We start from the raw sequence: 27,435 nt of genomic DNA, 5'->3' as shown, positions 1-27,435 counted from the left end.
CCCAACGCTGTGTGTGTGTGTGTGTGTGTGTGTGTGTCTGTGTGTGTGTGTGTGTGTGTGTCTGTGTGTGTGTGTGTGTGTGTGTGTGTGTGTGTGTGTGTGTGTGTGTTCCAGGGCGTGGCGCTGCTCTTTGTGTTTCCTGTCTTGATGAGGTGCGTGGCAGAGCAGACTCTGGCCAAGGTGAGCGCCCTCTGCAGGGCAGCCTCCTTCATTACAATGGCTTTTTCCACCAACACATGGATGGTATTTTTAGGTGAGATTACATCATGCACACAAAAAAAAAACACACTAACCCTGACCCTGTTTTGTTTGTGTGTTTTCTACCAGTGGTGTCAGTTCAGAAAAAAAGCTATGGTATGGCAACATGACTGGTGTCTTGCACGCGCGCGAAGGCGCGCTGCCATACCTTAGCAACAGGCATGATACATTTATTTTAAGTAGTACATTCTATTTTTCCCCCCGTTTCTACGTTTTCTTGGGCTGGATATGGCAGCCTGGAATTCAAGTGTTGCTAATCTTGGCATGTTAATGCATTGCACCTGTGCAGCTGACCTGCAGAACCTGGGAATATACCATTTTGTCAAGATGGGGAGAATACAAGTGTGGAGAATATAATTATAATACTTTGTTAAAGTGACCATTTTGTAAAATTTTGCATTTGTAGTTATTTTATTTTAATAATAACCAGCACAGACAGAGACATTCATGGATTTATATTTAAAAGTAACTTTTATTTTTCCCCCTGGACCCAGGGTATGGCAGGGGTATGCAGCTGCCAGGGGCGTCAATTGAACATTGACGCCCCTGCAGTGTGCGTTAATGAACATTCAATACATGTACAGTACCAAGAGTGATGAATGAATCGATTGAACACGATGTCATGTAAACATGCTATTTAGCTATAGAAGCTAATCTCCATCCGTAGTCTCACATATTAAAGCTATACTATGCAAGTTGCTCAACTACTGGTCAGTAGCGGTATTGCTTTTTTCGGAAGTTTCGCCCGGGGTCGCTGCGGACCACCGGGGCGGGGCCGTGGACCACCGCGTCCGCCTGCGCCTCGCCGAGACGCATCCATAGAGGGGTATTGCGTCCCTCTGCGATCAGGCGTTGGGGAAATACAGGCTACATACACTCCTACACCAGAGTAAACACTGCTGTTGAGGCAAGCTACTTCCTGAAAAGACGGCAAGACGCACTGTAATTGGCCGGTAGAGTATGATCCACGCTGTGATTGGCCGGTAGTGTATGATCTGTATATACGGAAGGATGCAGATGACGTAATTTTGCCGCAATATGCAACCCCCCTCACGGCTCAGTAAAAAAATAAACTTATAAAGAAAAGGCTTATCAGACAAATCAAAAAGCCTAAATGGTGCACCAGCCAAAAGGATATATACAGTAGATGGATTTCTTGGTACCAACACTGAGACAGACAGCACGTGCCTTTCATATAATCATTCAGTTCCCAATGCTTTTCAGTTAATTCAACCTTACCTCTCTGTGTTGGCATAGTTACTGTGAAGAGACCCCCACCCCGAAACGGCATTTGCGCGCTGAGAACGGCGGATATACAAGCTCACGTCTTCAGCCATGCACACGGCTGAAGATGTGAGCTTGTATGTTCTTATATCCGGGGAGACCTTTCCAAAACATCTCCCCGGGAAATTGAAGTACTTGGGGCTGGAAGGGTTTCTCAAGTGCAGCTAAACTAAGCATGGTGGTAGTAGGCTACTGGAGTACTCGCCCTCGCCCTCGCTGCAGTTGCAGCGGCTGCAGCCATCAGACTCGGCCTCAGCTGGACAGTGCTTCTGCTGGGGTTCCACAAATTGACAGTCACCGACTCACAGACTCATCATCATCAACATTAGTACAACTCTTTTTGATTTACGCCCACCAAAGTAATCTGATATATGTTTCTGAGCCATGATGCCGATGGAAACAAAACAACCTTCTGACAGCTGAGATCTTCATGTGTCCCGCACGTAAAAGCTAAACAGGAAATTGCAGACTGGTCGGCAAACACTGATTCGTGATGATGATAATAAAACAAAAGTCAAAAGTGTAGTTTAAGAATATTTATTTCTAAAATAGGCCTATTTTTTTCCCCCAACCCTGTCCCATTTTTTAATTGTATGAATATTTATTTATATGTTTTCCCCCAACCCCCGCCCACCCAGCATCCTGCGGTAATGCTGGTTTTCACTCTGTGTTTGTCAAAACAGTACATTTTCAGTCGCCCATCACTAGCGAACACTTTCCCCCCTCACGGTTGCAGTAGGCCGTGACTGTATCTGTTCGGAAACTAGAAAACTATTCTGTGACCATTTGAAGAGGCAAGGAGAAAAGAAAAATAGCTGGCAGTTGTTTTTGTGGTTTACTGGTTTGGTAAAATATTCATGGCAGTTAAACATACAATATACTACTGCCGACAATTTATTTGTGTGTGTGTGTGTGTGTGTGTGTGTGTGTGTGTGTGTGTGTGTGTGTGTGTGTGTGTGTGTGTGTTTGTGTGTGTGTGTGTGTGTGTGTGTGTGTGTGTGTGTGTGTGTGTGTGCGTCTACAGTGTGTGTGATCGGGGCTCCTTCAGGCATCTCCCAGGCTGTGATCAGATCATTATGTTCTGCTATAGTGGAGCCACATGAACAAGGTACCACACACACACACACACACACACACACACACACACACACACACACACACACACACACACACACACACACACACACACAAACACACGGACACACGGACACACACACGCACAGTCACACACACAAACACACACACACACACACACACACACACACACACACACACACACACACACACACTCACAAACACACGTATGTACGTGCACGCACACGCACAGGCACATGCGCACGCACAGGAGCACATGCACGCGCATGCACGCGCATGCACGCGCTCGCAAACACACGGACACGCGGACACACACGGACACGCGGACACGCGCACACACACGGACACACGGATATCGGACACGTCACATGGTGAGGCTATTTTCACTAGTTTTGTGTGAGAGTCTTGTTTGGTGAAGTGGATGTTTCATAAAGATTTTCATTTTAGTCCAACCTGATGTATTTTATCAATACATTCTATTTGGCAGTTTTTCTAATGTATTATGCATCGATGCACTGGGTATTGGTGCGATCGTGTGCATTGTATACTAATCACAAAGTGGTGAAGTCTTGTTCGATGATTGCGGGCGCTATTTAATGACGTCTGTCACCGTCATTAAGAGCCCGACCGATGCCATATTTTTGGACCAATGCCGATGTGTGCAGATGGAGAGTGCCAGACCACAGTTTTCCGGTGTTTAACCGATGTTTTGTAATACTATAAAATAACTAGTAAGACACCTGAGGGTGGAATGCGACCTCAGGGTGACATGCGACCTCGCCCTAAAGGGCGAGGTCGCGCCAATTCTTGACTATCTGGCCAACCACAGCGTTTCTCTGACGATTCTAGTTGTTATCATTCTGGGGGGAGTTTGTTCATGTTTTTGTGAGGGTATCAACCCTAGGAGACACGGGGAGAACATGCAAACTCCACACAGAAAGGCCCTATCGCCAACCCCACCTAGGGTGTGAGCGATAGGGCCTAAACATGGAGATGTGGAGAACACTATATATGGAGATAGTCCAGTCCATCATGTCATATGGGACTACCGTCATAGACAGTAGCCATTGTTAGGCCGGAGTCAATGGCTGTCTGTCTGACTGTCTGTACAGGAAGTGATGTCACATGACATACTTTTTATGCCCATATATGAGTCATTCTGTACCACATCTCCATGTTTGGGCCAAACAGATTCGCTCCATTTCTCCATGTATAGGTCCAAATGACCAACGTCGAGCTTGACAAGGAGGATACCGCACATTATACCTCATCCACCCTTTCTTCTCTCTCCTTTTGGTATCTTTATCCTCCTCCTCCTTTTTTTCTTTTTTATTCTTCTCTTTTTTTCACAGCCGCCCCCATATTTACTTTAGAAAATATATATTAAATTCCAAGAACGTTTCGAGTACCAGTTTGATACAAGAGCGAATAAGCGCTACACTTCTGGAATCCTGTGCGTCGACTTAAAGTCGGATCCAGGCCTAATAACTTTATCTAGCCGCCCCCGGTGGCACCTCCTTTTCTTTTCTGAGACACATTGTACCTCATCCACCCTTTCTTCTCTCTCCTTTTGGTATCTTTATCCTCCTCCTCCTTTTTTTGTCTTTCTTAGTCTTGTGTATCCTTCTCTTTTGGCTACTGTCTATAACGGTAGTCCCATATGACATGATGGACTGCACTATCTCCATATATAGTGTTATCCACATTTCGTGTAGCCGCCCCGTACAGGAAGTGATGTCATAACTCGCTGACATCACACTGACATCACAGAGGTTACGGAAGGAAGGAAGGAAGGACACTCAAGCGACACGGTTTTTCAGAGTATATGCAACCTTCGGTCGCAATAAATAGCCTAAATTTCAAACACTTCTTACCTTCAAAACTTTTTTTACACCGCTCCTAAGAGTGGCTGTGCGTGTGTCTGTATCCACTTTTCCTCAGCGTTTTGCCATAGCAATGTGTTTTCCTCAGCGTTTTGCCATAGCAATATATGTGTGTGTAGCCATATTACATCACCAATTATCTGTAGCCACTATCTGTAGCCACTTTTCCTCAGCGTTTTGCCGTAGCAATGTGTTTTCCTCAGCGTTTTGCCATAGCAATATGTGTGTGTGTGTGTGTGTGTGTGTGTGTGTGTGTGTGTGTGTGTGTGTGTGTGTGTGTGTGTGTGTGTAGCCATATTATATCACCAATTACATCCTAGACTTATATCCTAGTCTTTTTTCCTCAGCGTTTTGCCATAGCAATGTGTTTTCCTCAGCGTTTTGCCATAGCAATGTGCGTGTGTGTAGCCTGTATTACATCACCAATTACCAATTGAAGACGTTATGCAAGCACGACCACCGCTCACTTCACATTGGGTGTGATTTTTTCCCCTTTTTTTTTACCAATGGTCTGGGGACCACTAGTGGTCCCTGAGGGATTTCCAGGTGGTCCCCAGCTAAATGATGGAGATTTGGTAACAAATGGACCCTTATAAGATAGATCTTTAACTCATGAGTGTAAAATGAAACCAAATGGATCCTTACGGGAAACAACAATATATTGTGTGGGGTCTGAGTGGCTAAATGTCATCAAAAGGTGGTCTCATGTTAATTATAAAAATGAACGATACATCGGGGAGATAATGACCGATGTCCGATGCCGACATTGGGGTCCAAAAACGACCAATACATCAGTTCGACCAATACATCGGTCGGGCTCTACTGTCATTGTTTGTGGACCCTGATGAATACAAGACTGAAACACGTTGGTCATTTTTTATATTTCCCTTGCTATGAAATAAAATATTTACTACTTTGAACTGAACAGAGCTGCCTTGGATCCTTTCTAAGTTCTCCACCTCATCATTGTACTTTTTTGACACCCTTTTTAACGGAATGGAACTTGTTTTTTTGTCCCTCTAGACCCTTTCCAAAGAGCACCTGCAGTGTCCCATATACTCACAGACCCACACAGCGCTTCTTCATCTGTTATCTTTTCAAATTTTTACGTTATTCTTCGTAATGTAAAGCCTTGCTTCACCATACAAGACTGAAAACTAGTGACAACAGAAGATCTACCGTACAAGTGTGCTTGTAGATCAGCTATTTTCTCTTGTAGAAATACAAAACAAACGTTTATAGACATACTGCACAAGGTTTCCACCCGACGATTTTCAGTCTTGAGCTTGGCCAATCCGTGACGTCAGTCATCTCTGACGTCACCTGCCGTTTGGTTCAACGGTTTCAACCACGGCCACCGCCCCGTCGTCACATCGGGCTGTCCAATCAGCTTGCAGCCGTGCCAACTTCGTAGAGTCTGGAGGACAAAAACACATATATTTACATATATATGTATATAATCGCACTTTAATAGTTCTCATTGTGATGCCGTCTGTAAAACATCTCGTAGGGTTCATCCTCTTCCTCCTGACTGTGTTCTCGGTGCTTCCCGCGGTGGTGGACATCAGGGAGGAGAAGGACGCCCGCCGCCCTCCGGAGCCGTTCCCCTGGCGTCTGACCCAGGAGGACCTCCTGGTTCTGGGCCGGGCCGAGGACGCCTGCTACTTTTGGCCCGTCGTCGCGGCCGCCGCGTCTCCGGCCCGCAGTACCCCCGTCCTCCTGCAGGGCGCCCGGTGCTCCCTCGACCTCAAGGTCCTCGGCGCTCGGGAGGGGCCCGAGGGGTCCTCGGAGGAGGAGGCGGACCTTGCTCGCAACGTGGACTCCGAAACGATTGAGGAATCGATCGGAACGGGACCTGCCCTCGTCGGCAAGGCGACGCGGATCCTGCGACAGTGGGCGCTGCTGGTGAAAGCGGCGGCCGTGCTCGGCTGTGAGGAGACCGCGTACTCGGAGGCGGATCTCACTCAAAATATGGACTCCGACAAATCGATCGGAACGGGACCTGCCGTCGCTGGCAGCAGCGCGGCGCGGCTCCTGCGACAGTGGGTGCTGGTGAAAGCTGCGGCCGCGCTCGGGCGCGAGGAGACCGCGAACTCTCTGAGGGAGGCGTTTACTCGCGGCGGCAGCGACGTGGTCCTCACCGTCCCCGTGGACCTCCGCCTCCTGTCCTCCTTCCTGAGGAGCTGGCTCGGCCTCTTCCTCCTCAACCTGGCCGTGCTCAGCGCGGCCTTCAGGGCCGCGGCGTTCGCGCAGGGCCTCCGCCACGCCCGGAGGAGCCGCGCCCTGCTGAAGGACCTCCCCCTCCGCGCGTACCGGCCGGGGGAGTCACGCGCCGACGACGACCTGTGCGCCATCTGCCTGGCGGAGTACCAGCCGCGCGACGCGCTCCGGCTGCTGCCCTGCGCCCACGCCTTCCACGCGGCCTGCGTGGACCACTGGCTGACCACCGTGAGGACCACCTGTCCCTTCTGCACGCAGAGCGTCCTGGAGCGCAGGTCCACAGCCGCCGTAACGCCACCCAATAATAAATAGTGTAGTAATAATTAATAATAATAATGATAATAATAACAAGTGTAATAATAATGTACATTGTTCCCTATAGATATTGGCTTTTCGAGTGGCAAATGGAGTGACACAGTGAGTGTCAACGTGAGTTTAATATTGTTCAACGTTGTTTAACGCAATGATATAGGACTTTTCTGTTTGGATGTATGAACTGTCAGGGCCAGAAAGTATTTTTTTGCCACACATGAAGTGCCCAAAATAGGGACACCAGGTTGAAAGAAATATGGTATCAGGAAATCAGTCCTCTGTGGGGCCGAAACCTCCTAACTCCAAAATGTTCAATTTCGGAAAAATGAGCTCAAATGGAGTAAAGCTTTTTAGTACTTTTAATTGGTTCAATATTATTTTAACCAACACACAGACGTTAAGGTTGTTCAGTGGATGGTTCGAGCGGCGCAATTACATACAAAGTCAATGCAAAGACGAGACGGCGCGTGACCGGACACGGCGCGAACTATCCGAACGGTGGCGGCACGAACATCGCTTCACCCCTTACTCCACCCATCGCGTCCTGACAGCCAATCAGCGTTGATGTTGTCCAGAGACACGGACATGATTTTGGTGTTTGGAGTTGGGACTCCCTTTTTTCCGGGTGTTTCGCCTTGATTCCAACGGGACATAATTTTTTAACCAATGTGGACCTGCACAACCAAAGTGAAGCGATAGAAGCGACTAGAATAGAAGAAATAGTTTCAGGTTTGGACGCAGCTTAAGAACTAATTTCATCCTCTTGACTCAGTGATCTTATTCTTTTGGTCATGACCCACACTTCATGACCATACAGTAGGTGAGAGTAGGAATGAAGATTGCTCTGTGTATTGAGAGCGTTTGCCTTCTGGCTCAACTCTCTTTTCACAGTTTCACTCTCTTAAACACAGTTTCAGTGTTCTATTTTGTAGTCTTTTCTTTTAAGAAAAGACTAGTAAACCCTAGTTTTTGTTTCCACTTGTACACACTTGAGTTACAGACCCCTGGCATTCCCCGGACCCTACCCAACCTTTGGCACACTGTTTGGGAACCACTGCTGAACTGAACGCCCCGCACGCAGTCAGTTTTATTCATAGTGGCAAATGATGACTATACAGTTATTTCAGGAGACATGACACTTATCTGATGACATGTCATGAGCATACAATAGTCTAATTGGCCCATTCAGGCCGGGAACACATTTTAGTGTATGGGAGGGGCTTACAGTATATGTACAGTATGTAGCAACATATTTGTTTTTCTAGGCTAATATCTGATTTAGGCCTAACTATAGGTTAGGCCTAAATGGGTTGAGACCCACCAATTCAGCCACGAGCAAAATCCCTTAAAATTGCCTTCTGGGCTGACGGTTATCAGAAGGGGAACAGGCCCATTTATAGAGAGAGAGAGAGAGAGAGAGAGAGAGAGTTTACATTTAGATTTAAAGGCAGTCAAAGTCTGCCATACAAGTATTAACCAGGCCTAGATTACTCACACCATTTTTGAGCGGTGCTAACCGCTCCTACGTCTGGCTTTGTGTGTATGAACACGGATCTCCTTGACTGACGCCACTGACATAATGCCCCATACAAGAAGATATGCATGTGTGTCGTGTAACTGTTTGATACCAGGCACGGTGTGATGACCCATTATATGGCTTGTGTTCTGTGATGATTCTGTTCTGTGTTCATGATGTGTAGGAGGGGACCAGCCTGCAGGGGTGTGTCTAGGGGATGAGACCAGGGACTAGGGATGAGTATCGTCTGCGATACTTTTAATGGTATCGATTGCATGACGTCGATACTATCGGGTATCGGTTCACGTAAAAACGAACGATACCTCGCTTCGATACTCTGGAAGGCACCCCTGGCCGGTCGCATCTGTAACAGTTGGGCTACTGAGAGTTTAATGACTGCTTTAGTAGGCTACACTCGTTACTGTGGAAAATAGCCGACAATAGCCTATAATGTTTATTATGATGATTATCCAACGTCTATACTCTCCGCTCCGCCATACTGTGTGATCATCATCATCACCTCTGCTCTACCGCTAAATAAAAAGTATCGAAAATGGTATCGAAAAGGGTATCGTATCGATTCCCAGGTATCGAAAAACGTATTGTATCGATTCAAAGGTGAACGATACCCATCGCTACCAGGGACGTGCTGGGCCCCTGATTCAGCCCGGGAAAAAGAGTTGTAGAGGCCCTCATTGCGCGCTATAGAGAGAGATCTCTCTATAGCGCTGCTGCTACTCAAATATTTGCCATTTTAGATCATGACAAGTGACAAGCCAATTACATGAGTTATATTTCGTCGTTGTCGGGTGGAAACCTTTTACGTCCAAAACCGTTTGTTTTGTATTTACCATTTTAAAAATGATTTAAACTAGTGAAAACAGCCGATCTACAAGCACACAACGTCTCGCACCGCGAGTGTGCGAGGCGTTGTGTGCTTGTAGATCTGCTGTTTTCACTACTTTTGTGCAACGGCCTTGTATGATGAAGCTTTGCGAAAAAAATTACAAATTTGAAACTTGGAGATACAAGGTTTCTGCCCGACAGTGACGATTTACTTTGTTGGCCACCCAGCCCCCAAAATGGAACGAAGGCTGACATTTTATTTATTTATTTTTTCCTAATGGCCGGCCTGGACCGGCCAGGAATGAACCGGCCGTTCGGGAGTTGTCCCGCTTTTCCCAATGGCCAGCACCTCCCTGGATGAGACACACCTGGCTCCAATCACCACTAGAATATTTAAGCAGGCTGGTGGGGCCATTCTCCCTCTCTCCCCTGCCCTGGAACCTTTGTTTGGTTTTGTTTGAGTTAGTGTCTCAGTTTGGTATCTGCTTGTGCACACACACAACACATTCACACATCCATACATGCACTACACTACTGATACCATTGAAAACTCATACTACCTTCTCAAGTTTAAGTATGATTTATGGTTATTTTAGTTTTAAATAAAAGTACGTTTCCAACTTCAACTGTGTGTCGTCTCCCATTGTTGTCATGCTAGAGCCAGGTCATGACACATGTGCACATGAGCCCCTGCCCTTGTATCGGTCTGTAAAAAGGGCAACAGTCCGCCATTCCGAAACACCGCTATTCCGAAGCAGGGTTAGGGTTAGGTTTAGGGTTAGGGTTAGGGTTAGGGGTAGGGTTAGGGGTAGGGTTAGGGTTAGGGTAAGGGTAAGGGTTAGGGTTAGGGTTAGGGGTAGGGTTAGGGTTAGAAGTCAACGTTCGGAATAGCGGTGTTAGGTTAGAAGTCAACGTTCGGAATAGCGGTGTTTCGGAATGGCGGGGTGTAACCGTAAAAAGTGCCCTCTCCAGACCATGAATGCAGTTCTTACTATGGTGAAAGAAATGCAAATGCCCTCTTTCCATGCCATACCTGAAGACAGCATTCAAGAGAATTGCCTTGTCCATTTTTCACTTCAATGCAGAATCTTATGCTGACAGAAAGAATTGCCCTCTCTGTGTTGAGATCCATGCCGTTACGTCACATCTCCAGTAGTGACTTGATTATGCTTAGTTCAGTGTGGTATCGCGCACTGAACTAAACTTAGTATTTTCGATATTTTCACCAAAAAGGCCCTTTTAGAGATTTCAGACCCTGCCTCTCTAATGTTCTCTGCACGTCCCTGTTTGATACCATGCGAAGTGAGCGCCGCTTTGTGTTGTGTTTTGTGTCTTTGTCTTATAAAAGCCCACTCCACCTTTACTGCCCCACAGGAGGCCCTCGATCTCTCATGATCCTCTGACCAGGGTTAATGTGTTTTAAAATAACCTCCGTCTGTACTTTCAGTGTCATTTGGAAGAAGCGCTCGGTAACTGATCTGGTCCACTCAAATGCTTCAGGTATGGGGGTCACTTAATGGAAGTAGCAGCACATTTGCAAATGAGCTTTTTCTAACGCGTCGTTCTGTCTTTGTATCTGGTTCTCGGTACGAATCAAACCTTTTTTGACGGCACTCTTCCCCTTTTTCTAAAGCATCTCTTTTCATCAGCGTGACCCGTGACCGGCTAACATCTAAATGGCTTCGGGCACAACGTGTAAAGAGGATGATGGTCCATTTGCACCGTGCAGGCTTTTATCTCCTTTTTCACATTTCATGTGACAATTGGAGGGGCCATCTGAGTTCACCAGCTAAATCATAGACTATTTTTCTATTCTTTTTTTTTTTTTTTTTTTTACTTTTTTTTTGCTTGACTGATGGATCCATCAATGAACATGCTACTAAAGGTATCCCAGAAGAGAAAATACAGGCAGTATATGAACAGAAAAGGTGGAGCCACATAATACTTCAGAAATAAACCTTTGATAGCTTCTCCTCTTCATGAAAGTGCTAGGGTTTATTTTTGTTGGCACTAATGTTTTATATTTCCTTGTTTGTTTTCCTACCTGATGGATGTATTTTCCCAGATGGTTACAAGTGGTCCAGGTCTTGTTTCTATTTCCAAAAGCATTGCTGTGATTTTCGGCCCAACCGGAAAACAAAGTTCCATCTCACAATGGCGGCTCTTGGGCAAAACGAAAATCTGTGTATTTAAACATGTCAAAATAACAAAATATCGCCTCAGGTCGGTTCCTCATAGTCCCAGGAGTGACTGAATGTCAACACATTTCACATGACCGTGGCACGCTGTGTCTCCTGCCATGGAGATGTTATTCATTTCTACCAGTAGGGGCGTAGTTTTGCAATCTTGGGTAGCTTCCCCTAGCTAAATATAAAGGAATCAAGCGATCTCTACAGTTCAACAATGTTCCAAACCCCTTCTGTATGACTGTATCTACCGCAAGTTTATGTTGTTGCATATTCATGAGCCATTGGCATTGATTGTTGCAACTTGTCACACTCTAGTAGCTATAGTCTATTCAGTCAATGGAGGCAAGGCAACAAAGAACATTCCAGCTACAATAACGTGTGAAAAGCCTCCCCCTTTATAAGACTATTTAGAATGGTGTCAAATTGCTTTCAAGGAAGAACGTTATTGTACAGTTATTTATTCTGAAAATTACACAAGTGTCCCTGTTTTATATCTAATTGTGTACATGGCTAATGTCAGTGGTGGAAAAAAGTACTCACATTGTATACTTGAGTAAAAGTACGAAAGTATTGGGGTCAAAATGTACTTAAAGTACCAAAATTTAAAGTACAATGAAGATGTAAAGAAAATAGCAGATCTACAAGCCCACAACACGTCGCATCTCGACGCGTTGTGAGCTTGTAGAAAAACAAACAAGACCTGGACCACTTGTAACCGTCTGGGAAAAGACATCCATCAGGTAAGAAATGATTTATACACGGAACTCATCTTGAACCACTTGAGCCCTGCCTCATCCCTATTCTGGGGGTGGGGATTTGCCGAAAATAGACGATCTACAAGCTCACGTTGTGACGCGTTGTGAACATGTAGATCTGCTATTTTTTTGTCTAAGATAAGGGCAGAGCCAATTCATGTTTGTTTTACCAAGCAGCCTAGAGAGGGCTTAAATCATTAAATACCGTAGCTGTTGGGTGGAAACCTTGTATGTCCAAAACAGTTCATTAATGAAATATGGAGTATAGGGCTGGGTAGTCTCTCGATTACAGATAAAGAGCGACCAAACATTTCCTTAGCGATGGCTAGCCAGATTGAGGACTGGGTGACATGACTTCAATATCATATTTTTTGTATTGAAACGATCAGATCTATAACTTGTACAACCTCAAAACCTTGTCACGCTGTGACACGTTTTGAGCTTGAAGATTGGCTATTTTTGTCGCACACTGTCTGTAATATGACAACAAAAGCAGTGATGTCATTACGTGCGCATCCCGCATCAAAAACTCATTCAAGTCGCCCAGGGACTCATTCATGTCATGGTCCAGGGGTCCCGGGGATGCTCCTCCATTGGAGTCCATGTTAAAATAATTTACCGGGTCGTGGTAAAAGAAAAACATTTTAAAATTCCACAGACACCACCATTGTTCATGTGTGAAAGCATCCTACTTTACCCTACGTTAACACAAATAAAATCCACGTAGAAAGTCTTAAACAGGCGATAGAAACGTCAATGTTTTGATTCCACCGACGTCCGACGCCATTTTGCACGCCCGAATTCATTAGGGGCACATGTTTTAGAATTTTTAGTAGTTCTAAGTTCAAACATTAGCCACATTGTAAAATAAATATAAGAAATAGGCAAACATTTTGAAAATAGCCGATCTACAAGCTCACAGAGCTCGAAAACATTGTATTGAGGACTCATAAAACTTTTCTGGGACCCATTTGAATGACCACCTGTGGGTCCCGGGACCCATTACATTGAAAACCTCGTAACATCACTGCAAAAGGCATTAATTATACACAGTATATGATTATATATATATATATATATATATATGTATTAATGCTGTCCAAGTTAACACGTTATTAACTAATTAAGGCATCAACCTATTAACGGCGTTAATTATTTTAACGCTTAACGCAAAAAAAAACAAAAAAACTTTGAGGCTTCCGTAGTGCTCCCTCTGCGCTCCGCATCTCAGAGTGTCAACATTAGCGTGGTGAGCATGATGGTGAGCCCAGAGCAGAGCTCAGCTCAAAGCCAGGAACGGAGCTCAAGCTCACTGTGTGTGAGACCATGAGTGTGTGTGTTTGTCTGGAAGCTGGGTTGAATGAATGATGAAAAACACAGTGGAATTACTCATCTACAGGTGCCTTTAGGACACAACCTTTCCCTGCTGTTAGCAAGTTCGCTAACAGTTAGCCTCCAGATAGCCAGCACTGTAAAACCAAACATGCTGGATAATTCTGCTTAGGCAAAAATATGGAGTACACTTAACTTAGTTTTCATCAGCATGTTATTCCTAATCACTTAAACTAAGTTAATAGTACTTTTGGTCCAAAACACTGACTAATTTGATTGTTTTGAGTTGTGTTTATTAGAAAAAATAAGTTCCTGATGTTAAAACTCATTTAAACTAAGTTACTAGTACTTTGGAGTCGAAAGACTTGAGTTAACTTAGAAAAACTACGTTCAGTGCTTTTTTTCATCATTCACACATGTGCAGATCAGTCCAGGGGCGGGACTTCAAACAGAAGACCAACTCTGTTTTCTGTCAGCTTTTGGACTATGTTTATACTCTGTTCACTGATTTGGTGAGTACACATTTTATCCTTGATCAAATTGTTTTGATGTGTTGTAATTCAGCTAGTTTTGTGTGGTTGCTTTCTTTGATACAGTTTGCTATATTTCTTAAAAACAGTGGCTGCTAAATTCAGCCTGGTTTACATGGCTTTCTCCACATTTGAAGATGGGCAAATTTCAGCAAAGTACCACTGCTCAAAGAAATGAAGGGAACAAAATGTTCCCTTCATTCTTTGAACTTTCTTTGAGCAGTACTACAGTTAACTATACTCAAATAAATGTAAATAAATTAAGGGAACATTTTGTTCCCTTCCTTTCTTTGAGCAGTATTTCTAGTGTAGAGGGAAATATAATAGCAGAGGAGCTATCAGAGTAAATACTTAAAGTGCTTAATGTCTAGATATTGTTTGAGATAAAAGCTATGTGATATCTGTTTTTCATGGTTGGCTCAACTTGTGTCTCTCTTTCTTAGGTCTCCCAGGCCAGCTCAGACTCAGTTGACCCTTCTGCTCTGTCCATCTCCCAGAGAAGTTACAGGTATTCTCACCCACACCTTTTGAGATGTTCCTTTTAGGCAGGGTGTTTCTACTTGTACTGTACTACATTTCAAGTGTATTGACTATACTTGTACTGTTCTCCATTTTTGTCTAATAAAATAATCAGTCAATCAATCAATACACAATGTTTACACATTGAACAATTCATTTAGAGTAAAAGCTGCATTTAAAACCGGCCCCCGAAGTCAAAACCCACCAATTGAATTCCCACTTAATTCAAATTCCTCCTTTGCTTTTGCTTTCATTGTTTCACATAGGTCTATGTAAAACCCAAACATGGACATAATTTCACAAAATTCTCCTTTCTCTTAGGACATCAAAATGGACCGACGGTTATTGCTGAGAGTTGCAGCCACAACAGGGACCACCGCATCGCACATTGAAGGGACACCACAAATGCCAAGAAGAGGACAATGGCCAGAGTCCGTTGACGTGTATACACCCAAGTTCTCAGAGGATGTTAATCAGAAACTTCTGGGAGATCGTGCCTTTATGAGAGCTGGAACACAGAGCTGAGGACCTACTAACTGTTTACGGTGTGCTGACTATTGACGATGCTCTTCAAAAGGGTCCAAACTGCACCTAGAGCCCATTTCCACTGCCATCGAACTGGAGGGGATATAGTCATCGTGGATATTAGAGACTTGCCTCAGGATTTTCTCTTTTATTTGGCCTTGTACACATGTACTGCAATTGGATTACCCAAAATGCATGGGAAATGGACATACATTCATAAGGTAATGCTGGGATTGGGGAATAAAGCCCTCACACTGAAACTTATGAGCTCTAAAAAAAAAAAAAGATCTATATAAACATGTAAAGTACCTCAACTGTTTTGAGACAGGATGTGATTTTATTTATTAAAACAATTGCGGCTGAACAATTAGGTTAGCTTTATATTACTACATTTTAAGTTGGGTATTTATAAAAAAAGTTGAAAGCTAAATGGTAATCTGTTGCTAATGTGTTGTTCAACACAGCTCTGTCTATATAATATGTTGGTTTAACCTTGTAATGCTACTTTTTATGCCCTTTGAGCTTGTACATCTACTTTTGTGTGACTGTAGTATGAAGAAGTGGGTCATTACCTTAAGAAAGATCACACAAATGCTAAAATATGGAAGAGGTTCTGCCTGGTGAACATGACATTTGAAAATAAACTTTAGTTGAAGTGTCCTCAATGCATTGTTTTGTTTTTGGATTATTGTTTTGCACATGCATGTTATAAAGTAAGTGTTGTGATTGTATAGTAGAATTCTAAATTCAAGGACATTTAAGAATTGCATTTGTTATAGAATTTTCAGGAAAAGACATTTAATTAAGGGATTTAGGCTACACATATGTTTTAAGTACTGCTTACTCCGAATAACCATGTTTATAGCACTGCAACACATACAGCTTACTCAGAATAAGCACGTTTTGTAGTGCTGCACATTCAAAATAACCTAGTACTGCTTACTCAGAATAACCACTTTTGTAGTGCTGCACACTCAAAAGAATCTAGTACTGCTTACTCAGAATAACCACGTTTTGTAGTGCTGGACACTCAAAAGAACCTAGTACTGCTTACGCAGAATTAACGAGTTGTGTAGTGCACACTCAGAATAACCTAGTACTGCTTACTCAGAATAAACAGGTTGTGTAATGCACACTCAAAATAAACAAGTACTGCTTACTCTGAATGAACAAGTTAATCGTACTGCTTACTCAGAATGAATGAGTTTCTCTAGCTCATCATTACTGATTGTACGTTAACTCAGTTTTTTTGAGGCAATGAGTTTCTGTACTTTTTTTGAGTTAAGTCAACGCGTCAGGGATTACAGTGAGGACTACTGTGACTGTCTGTAGTAGGCTACTGTATGTTAGCGGCAGCCCCCAGCTGAACACTGTAGGAACAAAATGGTGTGTGTGTGTGTGTGTGTGTGTGTGTGTGTGTGTGTGTGTGTGTGTGTGTGTGTGTGTGTGTGTGTGTGTGTCAGCAACTGTTATTTAGTCAGCATTTGAGCCACAGACTTAGATTTATTCTCCCAGACCCCAAAAATAAGAGTTAAAGATCTATAAGGGTCCATTTGGTTTACCAACTCTCCATCATTTAGCTGCAGTGGTGGAAAAAGTACTCACATATTTTACTTAAGTAAAACCAATACTACAATGTAGAGATACTCTGTTTCAATTATACCAGAATTCAAAATGTACTTGAGTAAAAGTATGAAAGTGTTGAAAATAGCAGATCTACAAGCTCACAACGCATCACGATGCGACATGTTGTGAGCTTGTAGATCGGCTATTTTCATACAGCCTAAGTATACATGGCTAAAGTGGTTCATGTGTGTTTTAAAATATTATAACTTATATCTGAAAAGTAACTAGTAACTAAAGTTATGTAGTGGAGTAAAAGTGCAATATTTCGATCTGAGATGTAGTGGAGTAGAAGTAAAAGTATTGGAAAATTGGAAATACTCATGTAAAGTACAAATACCTCAAAATTGTACTTAAGTAAATGTACTTAGTTACTTTACACCACTGTTTAGCTGGAACCCCCTCAAGGACCACTGGTTGAAAACCACCACTGCCTTAAATTATGTAGTGCAGAGGGGTTATAATTTATAATATAATGAAATAAATAACATTGAGTTTATAATGTATTGGATACATATAGTATAATTATAAAACATACATTTATTTGGATGCATCCTGCACCAAATATAAAACATATTATGCAAGCTTGAGCCAATAAAAAATATATTTTTATTATGCGATTAATCGCATGATTAACTACAGAAATCATGCGATTAATCGCGATTAAAAATTGTAATCGTTGGACAGCACTAATATATATATATATATATATATATATATATATATATATATATATTTGGGTAACTCAGTTAGATTGGGGTAAGAGCACTTGTTTTGATGCCACAAGATGGCGACAACACAGCCATTCACTGTGGCTCATGCTTCACTGTGTTGTCGTTGACGTCACTAATCTGCGTCCCCTCTTTGTTTATCTACTAGCCTAGCTCAGCTGTGTTTAGCCTTTAGCTTACTATGCCAAATACATGTGATTTTGGGGCGTCCTTGACATGAAAAGGTGTGAGACTGAGAACCACTGATTTAGAAGAGGGATTTAGAAGACATTTATAGAATCGGGTCAAAAATATTGAAAATGTTCATGATTTTTCAAAAATAGCAGACCTACAAGTTCACAGCGCGGCACTCGGTGCCGCGCTGTGAGCTTGTATGTCTGCTATTTTTCAATAGCTAAAGCATAAAGTAATGGTTAAAGTGGTGAAAATCTAACGTGACACAGATTTGCGTTCAGGTCTAAATGGCCTAAATGGCATAACGTTTGCATAAGCCTGCCTGGTCTTCAACGCTACAGCGTCAGCCTCAGTAGAAGTTGTAGTCTGATAGCTGGGCTTATCTTCTCACCTGTACCTTCTCTTCTTCGTTGAAAGGGACAATGTGTGCTAGGGCATTCACCAAATATTCCAGTATTCGAGTATTCGAATCTCAAAGTCACTATTCGACGTTGTTCACCGAAGTTGAATTATTCGCTATATTTTTTTCTCTATTTTTTTTAAGAAATATTATTTCTTCATGGTGTATACAGCTTAGATAGGAAGTCATAAGAATGAGTTATCAATGCCCCTGGTGGATGAATTTGTTAATGCTCTATTCTGATGTCATGGGTCACGTTTTGTCTCCCGGAACTAATTATCGGTGATAAAAACAGTGTCCAGCCGACAAACTCCATGTCATAATGGAGGAAGAGCCAGCTAATGCAATATATATATATATATATTAGGGCTGTCAGTCGATTAAAATTTTTAATCCCATTAATCGCATGATTGTCCATAGTTAATCGCACGATTAATCGCAATTAATCGCATATTTTGTATTTGTTCTAAATCTACCTTAACCCTTAAGTTCTGTTCAGATTCACTACACCTTCGTTCTGTTCGGGTCATTTTGACCCGGGGGATATTTGGTTTAAAAAAAACAACACTAATATAAATTTTAACTTAACAAATCATCATGATACATTGACTTTGACTCACTACCAAACAATTCATATGATATATATGGTAAATGTTTGCATTTTTGCTTTGCTATATCACACTAAACACTGAACGAGCTAGGCGTTTTTAATGATTTAGCTGGAATTCATGTAAAAAAACGACTTTATTTAATACTGGGTAATATTGCTCATGCTTATAGGAAAAAATGAAAATCAGACAGGGGGGCTTCGGAAGGGGCGTGTTAGAAGGGGGGGGGGGCTGTGTGTCTGTGTTTTGGCACAATACTGTGTATTTCTCTGCATAATTATGTGCTTCCGGGTCAAAATGACCCGAACAGCACTTAAGGTTCAAAAAATATGAGGGGGGTGTAGCATGGGTGTAGTGCAAAAATATTTTTTTTACACGTTCATCTCAGAAGAATCTTTAAGGCCAGTGAGTTTCAGGTGGAAAAAATTTAAACTTCTACCTTTTTTTTTCAAATGAAAATGTAAAACGGGTCAAAATGACCCCGAACAGAACTTAAGGGTTAAACAGATATTAATACACTATATACTATATATATCAACATGGGAGTAGACAATTAGCCTACTTGCTTTATGCAAATACAGCATATTTATTATTATTTGGAATAATAACAAATACTGTCCATAATAGGCCTAACAAACATATAACAACTTGAGAAAATATCTGCTTCCATTAGGACAGATTAATAGTGAAACGACCACCGCTCATCGAGGTGCTGCATGCCTGAAGAAGGTCTATGACCAAAAGCTTGCACTTTATTTAACTGAAAATAAAGAACATGATTTTGCACACTTTTGAGTGTGCAGGGGCTCCCTTAAATCTTTCATTAGGACAGATCTAAAATAAACTTGGCATTCAATCACTAAACCCCAGCATCCCTATTCTAAGGGGATATTAACCAAAAGTAGCAGATTTACAAGCTCATTACAAGATGCTACAAGAGCTTGTAGATCGGCTATTTTGGGTGAAGAGAGTTGGTGTATAAATATAACTCAAGTACAGTGCAACTCAGGGGTGTTTTACAAAGCAAGCATGAGGCATTAGAGGGTCTAAATTGGTTTAACTTAAGTAATATTGATACGTTCTAAATATTATCAAAGTATTCTGAGGCACCCTGGACTGGTGTTATTGGGCACCCTAGTTCACTGAGAAACCCAGCTGTTATGATGTAGAGAGTACTAGAGACACTCAGCCAGACCTGCCATTGGGCCATAACCAGGCCCAGACAGGTTTGGGCCAAACCTGTTTGCTATGTGGGCTCTCTGGCCGTTGTTGCATGCATTTGGTGGTCACTGTTAGCGTGTTGGTGCGGGGGTCTGGGAAGTAAGCTACTATGTGCTTGTGTACAAGTTGGAGCGCTCCTGTTCTTGGGAGCATGTGTGTCTGGGGTAGGGATGCGGTATCGGTACTCGTGGTATCGGTACTCGACCCGATACAACCCTATTTTGCTGTACTCGTACTCGCCAGATACTTCTCACGGCAGCGCCCGATACTCTGCTGGGGCGTCACAAGGGGGAGAAAAGTGGGACTGAGTTACTAGGGCTCAAGGTGAAAGCCAGGGCCTTAATTATTTTATACTTTTGCTATTGAAAAATAGCAGATATGCAAGCTCACAGTGCCGCACTGCGAACGAGGCACCAGTGCTCCAACGATACAGCTGCGACCACTTAAAGGCATCAGCATCACGGCATGCCTTGTTGCGCTAAACTTACCTCTAAAGTTGAATCTCTTTCATATATCCTTCACCACCTCACGCAAATTGCAAAGTATAGGCTACTGTAGGTAAGTTAAACTTCCCACTAGAAAGCTGTGTGTGTGTGTTTGTTTGTTTGTCTCTGTCGCTCTTGTCTTGCAAGCTCGCTCTCTCGGTGAAGTGTGTGTCTGTCTGCAGGGACGTGCAGAGACATTTTAGAGAGGCAGGGGCTGATATTTCTAGAAGGCCTTTTGGTGGACAATTCTCTTGAATGCAGCCTTCAGTTATGGTATGGAAAGGGCCCGGGGACATTTGCATTTTTTACCATAGTAAAAAAATGCATTCATGGACACTTTTTACAGACTGATCTGGCAGGGGCTCAAGCCCCCGTTGATGTCAAATTGTCAATGTGTGTACGTGCCTGCCTGCCAGTGTAGCACAGCTGAAAAAAGACGATTGATTGAAGAGAATAGAGATTCTGTGGGCTTCGCCACCTAGTGGTGGAAGAAATTACCTCTGGGAACTCAGATTGCTGTGGGCTAAATCAATGAATGCATTTCTGAGAATACCAGAAAAAAATAATAATTTGACATTATGTTATAGTTGCGGAAATTGGATAATATATTTTTTTAGAGGGAAAAAAAAAAACGTAATTTAAATACATTTTGTATTATTAATTGTACTCGTATCGGTACTCGGTATCGGCGAGTACTCAACATGAAGTACTTGTACTCGTACTCGGTCAGCAAAAAAGTGGTATCGGGACATCCCTAGTCTGGAGCTCGCGCTGTCTACAGATGTGCCGTTTCGACGCTTCGGTATTTGATGCGCGCGACGCCGTCAGCGGTGATATTGTGGTTGTCTGCTGCAAAAATCTCCGCCGTTTTGTCTGTCTCATACATAGAGTTATGGGGTCTCATACTATGACTAGCCCTGCTGCTAGCCGCATCACACACTGACTGACTGTTGTCTGCGCATTCGCTTCCTCACTCTCTATACTACGGAGCGCACCGAGGCTCAAACATCAGCTGCGTTAATCGCATGTTAAAAAAATTCTCGGCATTAAAAGGATTGTGAGTTAACTAGTTAATAGCGCGCTAAATTCGACAGGTATAATATATATATATATATATATATATATATATATATATATATACCAGTATATATGTTACAGTCATTTTGGGTAACTCAGTGAGACTGTGGTAAGAGCGCTCGTTTTGTAGTTCACCACACACTAATCACCACCAGATGGCGACGCAGCCATTCAATAGTGAAGGCGCTGACGTCACTCGTTTGCGACTCTCTTTCTTTATTTACTAGCCTAGCCTAGCCTAGCCTAGCCTAGCCTAGCTTAGCCATTAGCTCCATTGTAGTCACTTGGACAGGGCGTTTATCGTGGGCTTGCCCAGGCCTTACGGCCTGGGCATAAATATAACGATTGCATTCACCACGGCTTCGTAACTCGCGCGGCGCTCCGCCGGCCGCGCGGCCCTGGCCCGCTCTTCGCGGCCACTCGCGCCTGCGGCGCTCGGGGGCGAAGAGCAGGACCAAGGTCCGCTGGCCTTCGTGCCGTTTGCAATGTCGTGGACAATCGAGTGGCTCCGCCTGGAGGACGTTGTTGTGGCGACCGCTTGTTCCGCTTGTTCTCTATCTCACCGTTTCTCTATCTAACCGTGACATATATATATATATATATATATATATATATATATATATATATATATATTTCCTGTAGAATATTCGACTATTCGAATACTTTGAGGTATTCGAATTCGAATACTAAAAATCACTATTTGTGAATGCCCTACTGTGTGCGCATATCGTCATTGTCGGGTGGAAACCTTGTATGTCCAAAACCGTTCATTTTGCAAATGATTTAAACTAGTGAAAACAGCTGATCTACAAGCACACAAGGCCTCGCCTTGTGTGCATGTAGATCTGCTATTTTCACTGGTCTTTTGCGTCGGTCTTGTATGATGAAGCAGGGCTTTATGTTACAAAAAAAAAACGTTCACATTTGAAACTTTGGAGATACAAGGTTTCTGCCCGACAGTGACGGTACGTTATATATTCATTTCATATCCTATAACTGTTGGCTTTATTTATGGGCCTGGTTTGCACACACCGACTAGAATGTGATTAATAAAGTAGTATCTCTTACTTTCCATATCAATACAGTACATTCTCGCCTCGTGTACGGGCGATACCGACTACAGGGGCGTGCAGGCTAAACCATTACACTCTGTATCTGTACAGATTACGCCACAGAGATATGGAGCGCTTTCTGCCTGACAATGACAGTATCATTCTCTTTCGGGTGGAAACCTCATATGTCCAAAGATGTAGCCCGCTGAAGTTCTTTTATATACGGAAGGCAGCTATCTTCCCTGGTTAATTCATTCACACTCCCACAAGAGCAGTCTGTTGCCTCATGATCATTCTCATTGGATACAAGCTAATTCTCATATGCCCTCTTAACCCACAATGCATCTCAAGCTGTCTATTTAAGCACTTCCCTGGATGTTCATTCTAGGTGTTTAGCTAGGGAGAGGTTTTTTGCAGGTTGTTCAGTCCGAGTGTATCCAAAAAGCAACTGGGTTAAGGCAGCGGAAGCTTGTGATTGGCTGCGCGGAGGTGCCGAAAGTCAGGGGGACTGAGATGCACCTAAACCTAACCTTAAACCTAACCCTAACCTCAGTAAAACTAACGCTGGTGAATGCTAACCTGTTGAAATGCTAACCTGCCGACGCTGGTGAATGCTAACCTGTTGAAATGCTAACCTGCCGACGCTGGTGAATGCTAACCTGGTGAAATGCTAACCTGCCGACGCTGGTGAATGCTAACCTGGTGAAATGCTAACCTGCCGACACTGGTGAATGCTAACCTGGTGAAATGCTAACCTGCCGACGCTGGTGAATGCTAACCTGGTGAAATGCTAACGCTGGTGAATGCTAACCTGGTGAATGTTAAACTGGTCGGACCAACGGTGCTTAACCCAGTTGCTTTTTTTTATACACTCGGACTGAAAGACCTGCAAAATACACTCCCCTCCCAAAAGAGCAGTCTGTTGCCTCATGTTCATTCTCATTGGATACAATCTAATTCTCATATGCCCTCTTACCCTCAATGCATCACAAGCTGTCCATTTAAGCACTTCCCTGTTCCATGTTCATAGGTGTTTAGCTAGCCTGATTTCAGACCAAGCTTTCTGAAGCTTGAGTCTGACGTTGTCTCCACTGTAAGCGATTTCCAAGGGGAGGGGATTGGTGGGAGGGGTTGTGTTTGACTGACGGACTGTCGCGACGCGTTGTGAGCGATTCGCAATTTCTTTGGTCACAATAATCGTCATATGAAATTTTCATATTGTCCAATCCCTACTCTATGTGTATCTCTATAGGAGCCATTAGTAAGGGGAACATAAGAAAATCTGCAAAGTAAATCGTTACCAAGAGATTTCTTCACCAATGTGTTTCTAAAGGTGTGTAATAATATGTACTAAAAGGTTGAAATTCAACTCCCGGGGGAAACCTCATAAAAAAATGATTTGTGTTTGTGTCCCATTAATTTACTATACAGGAAAAATATATAGAAAATACATATTCTTTAAGTAGCATGTGAGGGGTCAAACTAGGTGTTCTTTGGGATTCTGAATCCAATGCAAGCATTTGTTTTGCACGAAAAACATTCCATGGGTGACAAATGGCCCCCACAAAACGGTGAAAAGTGATGATTCATCACTAAACCATCGTTTTGTGGGTCTGATTTTAGCCCAAGGAATGTTTTTTGTGCAAAACAAATGCTTGCAATGGATTCAGCATCATGAAAAACCCCCAGTTTGACCCCTCACATGCAACTTAAAGCAGATTTATCTTTTGTATTTTCATCCTGTATAGTAAATTAATGGGACACAAACACAAATCAGTTTTTTATGAGGTTTCCCCCGGGAGTTGAATTTCAACCTTTTAGTACATATTATTACACACCTTTAGAAACACATTGGTGAAGAAATTTCTTGGTAACGATTTACTTCGCAGATTGGTCAAATATCTTATAAAATCTCCTTACTACATGTTCTGATCACTGTCTCTATGTGTATATCTAGGTGCCATATATATACATATATATATATATTTTTTCTTTTTTTTTATGTTTATTTGACAGGGACAATACAAAAACAATGTATCAAGTTATAAAAACATGAAACTGTTGCATTGTATGTAGGGTTTGTAGCCTAGGCTAATATGCAACCCCAGTCCCTCGGCCTTTCTATGCATATACTGTATTTACCTAAAAATCTATTACAAAAATATACAAATATCTACCTAAAATCTATTACAAAATTATACAATATCTACCCTGTTCTGTCTATGTGTATCTCTATAGGTGCCATGTTCTGATCAGTCGTGTGTATCTCTATAGGAGCCATGCTCTGATCAGTCTCTATGTGTATCTCTATAGGAGCCATGTTCTGATCAGTATGTCTTTATGTGTATGTGTATGTGTATCTCTATAGGGGCCATGTTCTGATCAGTATGTCTTTATGTGTATGTGTATCTCTATAGGAGCCATGTTCTGATCAGTACGGTATGTCTCTATGTGTATTAGGGCATTAACGGTTTTACTGCCAGATGTTATTATTTATTTATTGGGTCTGGTGCCAGCAAAAAGCAGCATTCCTTTGAGATGTTATAGAAAATTAACTATTGGTTCTTTCTAAAATCATTCATTGTATAATGATCCGTCAAATGTGTACCTTGGCCATACTGGCAGCAGAGGGCAGCCTTATGCAAGAATTAATGTGAATTGAGCCGCTCGGTTGCCATCCATTCAGAACACGTAATCGCATCAGAGCAACAGATCCAGAGAAAACAACAAGGAAGTGATTTGGTTCTCCATTATTGCTAACGGGCGGTGGATTTTTGAGAGCAGCATTACGGGAGATGATTGGACTGTACACAGCAGCCCGACCCCCCATCAGCTTTACAGTCATCAGACGAGGTAAAAAGAACGAGCCGTATTGGCATCTCGCCGCTGTCGAAAATGGGGCGAACGGGAACATCCGTAGCAGTAAAAGAGTTAACGACTTGTGATTTTTGCAAGTCGACTTGACTCAGTAAAAAGTTGAGTTGAAGTCGACTTTATCGTTTCATAACGTCATCACATCACACACGACCCTCCCAATTATTTTGCGGGGTCCCCAGATGATTAACTTGATGTGAAACATCGTTTTCTCACTCAACTTTAAACAAACCAACATAAAGTATAGACGCGGTATCTTCATATTTCTAAAGTGCCAATTTAAGGACTTTTTAATACCTCTAAAATGACAAATGAAACATTGTCTGTCAAATATATAGAGGCAGAAATTGTGAAAATAGCCGATCTACATGCTCATTAACCACTTTATTAACCACTTGAACCCTAGCATCCATATTCTGAGAACTTTTGCCAAAAATAGCAGATCTACAAGCTTTGTGAGCTTGTATATCGTCTATTTTTGGCAAATAGCTTTGGTGTAGAGGGGAAAATGATCAGACCCCTGCCCTAATGTGTATCTCTATAGGTGCCATGTTCTGATCAGTCTCTATGTGTATCTCTATAGGTGCCATGTTCTGATCAGTCTCTATGTGTATCTCTATAGGAGCCATGTTCTGATCAGTCTCTATGTGTATCTCTATAGGAGCCATGTTCTGATCAGTCTCTATGTGTATCTCTATAGGAGCCATGTTCTGATCAGTCTCTATGTGTATCTCTATAGGAGCCATGTTCTGATCAGTCTCTATGTGTATCTCTATAGGAGCCATGTTCTGATCAGTCTCTATGTGTATCTCTATAGGAGCCATGTTCTGAGCAGTCTATGTGTATCTCTATAGGAGCCATGTTCTGATCAGTCTCTATGTGTATCTCTATAGGAGCCATGTTCTGATCAGTCTCTATGTGTATCTCTATAGGAGCCATGTTCTGATCAGTCTCTATGTGTATCTCTATAGGAGCCATGTTCTGATCAGTCTCTATGTGTATCTCTATAGGAGCCATGTTCTGATCAGTCTCTATGTGTATCTCTATAGGAGCCATGTTCTGATCAGTCTCTATGTCTATCTCTATAGGAGCCATGTTCTGATCAGTCTCTATGTGTATCTCTATAGGAGCCATGTTCTGATCAGTCTCTATGTGTATCTCTATAGGTGCCATGTTCTGATCAGTCTCTATGTGTATCTCTATAGGTGCCATGTTCTGATCAGTATGTCTCTATCTCTATAGGTGCCATGTTCTGATCAGTCTCTATGTGTATCTCTATAGGTGCCATGTTCTGATCAGTATGTCTCTATCTCTATAGGTGCCATGTTCTGATCAGTCTCTATGTGTATCTCTATAGGTGCCATGTTCTGATCAGTATGTCTCTATCTCTATAGGTGCCATGTTCTGATCAGTCTCTATGTGTATCTCTATAGGTGCCATGTTCTGATCAGTATGTCTCTATCTCTATAGGTGCCATGTTCTGATCAGTCTCTATGTGTATCTCTATAGGTGCCATGTTCTGATCAGTATGTCTCTATCTCTATAGGTGCCATGTTCTGATCAGTCTCTATGTGTATCTCTATAGGTGCCATGTTCTGATCAGTCTCTATGTGTATCTCTATAGGAGCCATGTTCTCCATGTCGGCCTCAGTAGAGGCCTTGTGCATTCTGATCGCTGGGCTGCTCTTCAACGGTCTCTACCCTCTGACCCTGACCACTGTGGCTGGGATGCCCTTCGTCGTCATGGCAACGTTTATGATCATCCTATTCATCCTTTTGCAGTAAGTGTGCAAACACACACGCACAACACGCACACACTCTCACTCACACACACACGCACAGACACACACAAGTGCACACACATGCACGCGCGCGCCCAAGCACATGCAGACACATAGAAGTTTGTATTACTTACTATGCTAGGTA

At 42.8% G+C, this 27,435-nt stretch overlaps 1 protein-coding gene across 1 annotated transcript in view; it reads left to right on the top strand.

Moving 5' to 3' along the window:
- The window catches only part of LOC308306273 (proton-coupled folate transporter), a gene marked incomplete at both ends in the record, with an annotated part of 161,396 nt that overhangs the window by 106,018 nt on the left and 27,943 nt on the right, over positions 1–27,435 (top strand). Inside the window, 3 exons of the mRNA XM_080751173.1 lie at positions 115–253; positions 2,567–2,650; positions 27,134–27,290. Of these exons, the coding sequence (XP_080607299.1) occupies positions 115–253; positions 2,567–2,650; positions 27,134–27,290 (380 nt within the window). The remainder of the gene's footprint in view (positions 1–114; positions 254–2,566; positions 2,651–27,133; positions 27,291–27,435) is intronic.

This window comes from Nannobrachium achirus (assembly GCF_963921795.1).
Source record: "Nannobrachium achirus genome assembly, chromosome: 20".
Classification (NCBI taxonomy): domain Eukaryota; kingdom Metazoa; phylum Chordata; class Actinopteri; order Myctophiformes; family Myctophidae; genus Nannobrachium; species Nannobrachium achirus.
This window is presented reverse-complemented; position numbering and strand designations above follow the sequence as displayed.